The sequence below is a fragment of the Meleagris gallopavo genome, chromosome 4 (assembly GCF_000146605.3).
Source record: "Meleagris gallopavo isolate NT-WF06-2002-E0010 breed Aviagen turkey brand Nicholas breeding stock chromosome 4, Turkey_5.1, whole genome shotgun sequence".
NCBI classification, from domain to species: Eukaryota; Metazoa; Chordata; class Aves; order Galliformes; family Phasianidae; genus Meleagris; species Meleagris gallopavo.
Window position 1 is genome coordinate 3,785,420 of NC_015014.2, and position 7,000 is coordinate 3,792,419.

The 7,000-nt window shown below is 39.1% G+C and overlaps 1 protein-coding gene across 1 annotated transcript in view; it reads right to left on the bottom strand.

Annotated features, from left to right (window-relative positions):
- The window catches only part of TMEM192 (transmembrane protein 192), a gene marked incomplete at its 5' end in the record, with an annotated part of 24,505 nt that extends 17,507 nt beyond the window's left edge, over nt 1-6,998 (bottom strand). Inside the window, 2 exons of the mRNA XM_031553247.1 lie at nt 1,029-1,087; nt 6,944-6,998. Of these exons, the coding sequence (XP_031409107.1) occupies nt 1,029-1,087; nt 6,944-6,998 (114 nt within the window). The remainder of the gene's footprint in view (nt 1-1,028; nt 1,088-6,943) is intronic.
- Nucleotides 6,999-7,000: the final 2 nt, after the last annotated feature.

The following is a 7,000-nucleotide window of genomic DNA, read 5'->3' on the forward strand; positions in this document are numbered from 1 at the left end:
TTAATGAAAGTCACACATCATCTTGTGTTGCTTAGCTACTGTTGCTTTGATTTACAATCAAATAAAATGGTCAACTGCATATCTATCTCCCTGCATTTTGCTTTCACAAATGTCTTTGTCCTTTTTGTTTTCAGTGGGTTTACATTCTGACCTGGGCCAGGATGATATCTGATGTGAAACAATGTGGGGGAAAGAGAATCACAGAATCACAGAAATCACAGAAACACCAAGGTTGGAAAAAACCTACAAGATCATGCAGTCCAACCATCCACTTATCACCAATAGTTCTTACTAGAAGATATCAAGAGAGATATCAATCAAAAACATTAAGCAATTTAGAACAGTTGTTCAAACACTTATGAATCAAGAAACCTTAAATCAGGGATTTGATTCATCACTTGGAATTATCATGCAGTGCACTGGGGGTTAAAGCTCCAGTTCTGTGGATTGTGGATAATTTGGGTACCTGGTTCTCAGAAGAGAAGAGCTTACTGTTTTAATTACTGGATTCACGGTAATTTTTATTGTGAGAGGTTTTTATGATGTAAGTAAGGTTTTGATGATGTAAGATGATGTAGGCTTTTTAAGATTCTCTAATGCTCAATTCCAGTTCCATCTTCTGACAAATGTCACAGATATTGTTGCTTTAGTGCACCCGACTTGAAAATCTTCTCCTGAGGCAGATCATTGAGTTAGGCCCATTCTGGTATTGCAGCTAAGGTAAAAAGATATAGTATGGCCCAACAATTCTGTGCTATGATTCTTCATTTGTAGACTGCTTTTATGGAAAACTAGCATAGATTAGAAACCCGGGATTAAATCCTACGCTTAGGCACAACCTTTTCCATGTCAGTAATAATTACAATATTTGGGCACTAACTTTCACAAAGAGGCCTAATACCTACTTTTGTTCCTCTCAATTTTATTTTAAATTTGGCATGAGTGGAAACAGCCTTTTCACATCAAGCTATAAGGTGTAATTATTATTGCTGTTTCTTATTCATACTGCAGGTACAATTAGTACTTACATTATATTCAGCTCTGCGTAAAAACAGTCTGCTCTGAGAACATGGGCTTCTGACACATCCTACAAGGCATAAGAATACAAATGAGAAGTGAAAAGATAAATATAACAGTAAAGACGCTTGTATTTGCATGAATTGGTTTTAACAGTCCTGGCTGACAGTCATACTGCAGTAAATGAAGTGTATTTTCTAGATTACAGACACTTCATGGGTACTTATTTATTTCAAGCTCCTGTAAGTACTTAAAATCCTGTGGAGGTTAAAAAAAATCCAGTTCACTGTTGAATACATGTGAAAAAGGAATCTTTCTCTCCATATTTAGCTTCTGATTTTCATACAATGCAAACTATACATTTCTTGTAGGCTTTCTTTGGGACTGTTTATATGTGGTATAAATCATCCAATCAAACTCCACCACTTGCTATGAAGCTTTAGCTTCATAAATAAAGTACCTGTTAAAATTTCGGTGGCCTTTAAATGCAAGCTATTGAAGAGAAGAGCATCACACTGATTTAAATAAAAACTCTTTCAGTCCTTCTCAAATTAACATACAAATTTGAAAGCTGAAGGCTTGCTGTGGCCTTAGGGTAACCCTATTTTATTAGTACAAACTACTTTGCAAAACGTCCTGTAGGTTGATAAAGGAGTCCAGATATAGGACTGATGAAAATAGGTAGATAAAAGTTATTACCGCTAAGGAAAGACAATTTGGACTGCTTAGTGCAGATGAGACAAAGGACATAATGTAATAGTGAATAAAAGAGTTGTGAAGAAAAGAATGAGCAGTCTTGCTTTCTTTATTTTACCAAATTTCCAGCTGTATTCAAGAGCAAATAGAGGTTCGATAACAGATGAAATTCTTAATTTCACATGTATTTTTAGAAATTTACAGCAGAAGTATAAATTAAACTTTAGAAATTAATATCTCAATGTATCATTTACCTTGAGTTAAAGATGAATTTGTTTTAAATATTTTGAGGCTTAAGCAACCATCTACTTAGCAGGGCAAAAAGTTTACGCTACGTAATTTTTAACTATGAATTTTGTAACTTTCTTCTGATGTTTCAAAATCACATCTTATTTTATACTGTATTACAGCGGTATCACAGTAGGACAAGCATATACCTAAACCATATGCGAAAAGGGAAATGCAGAACTATTTCTGAAAATATTTGGGTTTAGAAAGCATGGCAGGGTGATTTTCCTGGAAAAAGAGGAATATCGGAGATAATTTGCCTCAAGAAAACAATGGGTAAAATTAAAATATAGAAAATGACATTCCAAGGAAAAAAAAAATAGGTTTTGTTTTCCACAAATATATTTCTATTGTTGGAATATTTTCTTCAAAGATCATAAAATCAACTTGACAGGAACTAGCTTGCATAAACTATGCATAAAAGCCAGGTTGGATGGGGCCTTGGGCAGCCTGGTCTAGTATTAGATCTGGAGGTTGGCAGCCCTGCCTGTGGCAGCAGGGTTGCAGATTGCTGATCCTTGATGTCCCTTACAACTCAAGCCATTCTACAATTCTATGATTCTATTAACTCAGTTTCTCGTACACCAGCTAGATATGCTTTTCGCTTTCTATTAACAACCTGTGGAAAACCCATTAATATAATCTTTTAATATTTGAATGTCTTTGATTTCATTGCCTCTTTGTACAAGGAAAGAAACTGTACAGTGTGTGAACTATATCCCACTTGCTCTTTCTCAATCTACATTTGGATGTCCCTCAAGGAGGTCCTCAAGTACCGATCCTCCAAGCTTATTTATGTGTGCGCGAAACAATCACAATTCAAATTGATTCTTTCAGCATATTCTGTCACTTTTCACAGCTTAAATTGCTCCCAATTGCTGCTCTTAGGTAAGCTCCCTGTATGCATGTCTATATTCAGATGCGTGAGCTGAACTCTTCTGCTATAAGCCAATCGTAGGAACCACAAACTACTGAAGCAGAGAGGGCATGGAACTGGCTCCCCAGGGCTGCGGTCACAGCACTGAGCTGCTGGAGTGCAAGAAACATTCAGACAACGCTCTCAGACATCAGGTTTGAATTCTGCGTGCAGCCAGGGATTGGACTTTGTGGGCCCCTTCCAATTCAGGATAGTCTGCGCCTTTATGCTTCGATGAAATTAATAGAATTTCTCTGTGCAGTTGTACATTCAGTAAGCACTAGATGGCAGTGTAATAATTGGTTGAATGTAATTTAATTTCTTTCATTAGCTGTACATGTTTTCTTCTCAAAAAGCTGTGTAATAGTTGATTGAATTGGTTTGAATTACTTTACAACATTGCTGCAAAAGTATATTGGCTTTGATGGACTTACATCGGCTAAATAAAATACAGCTATTGTCTATGTAGAAAATGATTTTGCTTCATTCTACAGAAAAATAACATCACATTGACATGTTAGACAAGTATGAACAACACATAATAATAATATATACATTTGGTATCTTTTAAGCAAAATGATCAGGAAAAAAAATAGCTGAGATGATTTCTAGAACAAGAAGGCTGCCATAAGAGTATGCCTATCTACATGATATATCATTTGCTTAGAACAAGACGTTGAAAAACCTTTTGTGTGTGCGTGTAGGCTGTACACAAAAACTGTACAGAACTTACTTCAGTAAGGTGCAACTCTGTGTTGATGGGTGGAGCTTTGCCTGATTTAAGTATGGGTTTCTGCTGAGTGGAGTGGTTCAGCCTCCCTTTTGAAATCCTTCCTGTGATTTCCTCTCGCTACCTTTGCACTGAATCTAACAGCTACAAGTTGAAATTAATAATTTTTGATGGGTTTTCTGCTGTTTCAGTGGACTGAACCCACTGAGCACAGAACCACAAGTGCCTTATCCAGTGCAGAGGATGCATCTCAAGCCTGCAGGTATGAGACTGAGAGCCTGGGCCACCTCTTTCACAGACATCTCTGATACACACATGTGAAATCCAAACCTTTGCAGCACTGGGCCTCAGACTTGCTCATACTGATCTCTACTTTGGGCCTGGGTACTTTGCAGTACTAATATGAATCAAAGCCACAACCTACTCTTGCTTCCTTGTAATGCTTTCTTGCACCAGGACTTTCTCACATCCATGACACTAAAGCAGATGTGTAATTTACCAAGAACACTCTACTGTTCAGCACTGATCACCAGTACCTAGCTTATCTATTGCTCAGAAGTCAGAAGCTTCTTATCATTGGCTCTCTTTTCCAAAACTAGGATTGGAGTATTTAAAGCCTGTTTACTAGACTACGTGCTATATCAAGTCTTTTAGGGAATGATGTCATGTCCAAACCCTGAAAACCCAGTTCCTAACTACTCATTTTTATTGTTGTTATTATAAGCAACATGAACTCTAAGGATAAATATTAGCAATCACTTATTTTCATTAAGGAACTTCTTCATAGTGAGGGTGATGGAGCACTGAAACAGGCTGCCCTGGGAGGTTGTGGATTCTGCTTCTCTGGAGATTTTCAAGGCCTGCCTGGACACCTACCTGTGCAACCTGCTGTACTTGAGTGGAAGAATGAATATAAGAAAAGAAAGAAAATATTTAAATATTTTTAATCATGTCTAGTCATATTTAACTAACTTCAGTCACAGTACAATTTATTTTTGATAGTAGCTGTTTTACTATTCCTCATTTCACATTTCCAACCTGTTAAGTGACTTATTCTTGCGTGACCACAGCAGCATGGTGAGTGATCCCTTAAAAATGCTCATATGCAGCTGCATTCATTTTTAATAAGATTGCTTTTCATGTGTAGGTCTCCAACTTGTGAAACAAGCTTGCTAGGATGCAGAGCTTTGCTGGCATAACTTCCTTTTCAGTGGATATACTTTGCTGAGGTGTAGCTTCTGTATTAGCAAAGTACTTCTAGTGTCACTATATCTGGAGAACTGTGCAATTGTTGATAAGTATTGTCAGCATTCTTTTTGAATGCTAAAACAAGTGGGAAGGGTCCAAATGTTACAAGGGCAGACTTAACCACAATACTGAATTTTCTCAGTAAATGCAGTGAGTTGAGTTGGTGCTGTATAAACAAACAGCTGCTTCATCTCTGTTAAGAAACACAGCCTATTTCCTTTCAAAGCTGCCTGTATACCCTATTTAAATGTTGGTTGGTTTTTTTTGTCTGAGTTCTTTTCTAAGCAGAAGCAGCATTGGATCAAATAGAATCCCATAAAATTCCAAATGCTATTCAAATGCTTTTTCTCACGGCTAGACATGTAAGCCAAAACAAGGCAATTTGGATGCAATCATTTTTGTTACAGCTGTATACGATTCCTTTCAAGTTCACTGAAGTGCAAAGACATAACTGCAGGAAAAAAAAAGAAAAAAAAAGATTCCTGTTCTATTTGTGTTTGTTTTTGATGTTCTGCATCAAAAGTTACTTCTGCTAACATCAGACATTTGGCTTAAAAGCCAAAATACCACTGGAACAAAATGACAGAAGTCAGAGTTTTGAAAGGCTTAATGTTCATTTAGGAATGAACTTTATTAAGTAGTTCTGCCATGAGAATAGGCTGCAGAACCTGCAGCTGTTTGTGTGCCTACAGGACCTATACAGAAGTAGCGTGCAAAAGCATTCCCTCATCAGCTTCCACACAAGTTTACAATGACTTCGTGATCAACATCTTGGATCCCTCAACACAGTGCAGTCTATTACTAGTAAGGTTCACTTGGGTCTCATGGATAGCTAAGAATTAGGGGGCTTGCCTTCTGAGTTTACCCTGGGATACAGAAACATGAACGTGTGACGTGACAGTGACCAGCCCTACCAACCTCCCATGGGCACAACTGATGGGCTCAGACCTCATCAGCGCCATGGGACAAGCACACAGGGATACTTCTAATGCTTCAGCTGAGCGTGCACTCCTACAGCTGGTCCCTTTGGAGTTGACTGCCTTGTAAGTGGGTTTGTTTTTTGTTTCAAATCTTTAACAAGCAGCTCGTCATTTCCGACACAATCCAATGGCAGATCTGCTCATCTGTTGAGACAAATTCAAGAGATGCAAAACCCAGGCTTCATAAAAACAGCACTGACAGCAGCGATGATTTCATTTAGAAAACCCCCCTGTGGAAATACATTTAATTTTTTTTAAGCGTTCCCAAACCAATCATCAACATAGAAGACTTGAGAAAGAAACTAAAATTGCATTTTCCAAGAAAGAAACATTCCTAGAGATTGGCAAACATTATATTATAAATTAAAATGCATTTAGTTTAACATTTTATTAGCTTTCATAAGAAACTAACCTAATTAGTGACTAGAACTAAAATCACGGCATTGTATGGTTTGGAAGGGGCCTCCAGAGATCACAGAATGGCCAGGCTTGGAAGGGAGCTCAAGGATCATGAATCTCCAACCCCCTGCCACAGGCAGGGCCACCAACCTCCACATTTAATACCAGCCCAGGCTGCCCAGGGCCCCATCCAACCTGGCCTTGAACACCTCCAGGGTGTTCACATCCACAGCCTCTCTGGGCAGCTGTTCCAGCACCTCACCACTCTCATAGCTCTCACAGTAAAGAACTTCCCCCTGACATCCAACCTAAATCTTCCCTCCTTCAACTTCAAACCATTTCCCCTTGTCCTGCAGTTATCTAGCCTTTCAAACAGTTGATTCCCCTCCTGTCTGTAGGCTCCCTTTAGGTACTGAAAGGCTGCAATGAGGTCACCCCGCAGCCTTCTTTTCTCCAGGCTGAACAAGCCCAGCTCCCTCAGCCCGTCCTCAGAGGGGAGGTGCTTCAGCCCCCTGATCATCTTCGTGGCTCTCCTCTGGACCCTCTCCAACAGCTCCCTGTCTTTCTTGTACTGGGAGCTCCAAACGTGGACACAAATGTGATGATACAGATTGTTAAAAAACAAACAAGGCAGCAGCATTCAGACACAGACACGCCGTCCTCTCTCACCCAGCCCATTCCTCAGCGTCACCTCGGGGCTGCCGACAGGTACCGACCCCTCCACCG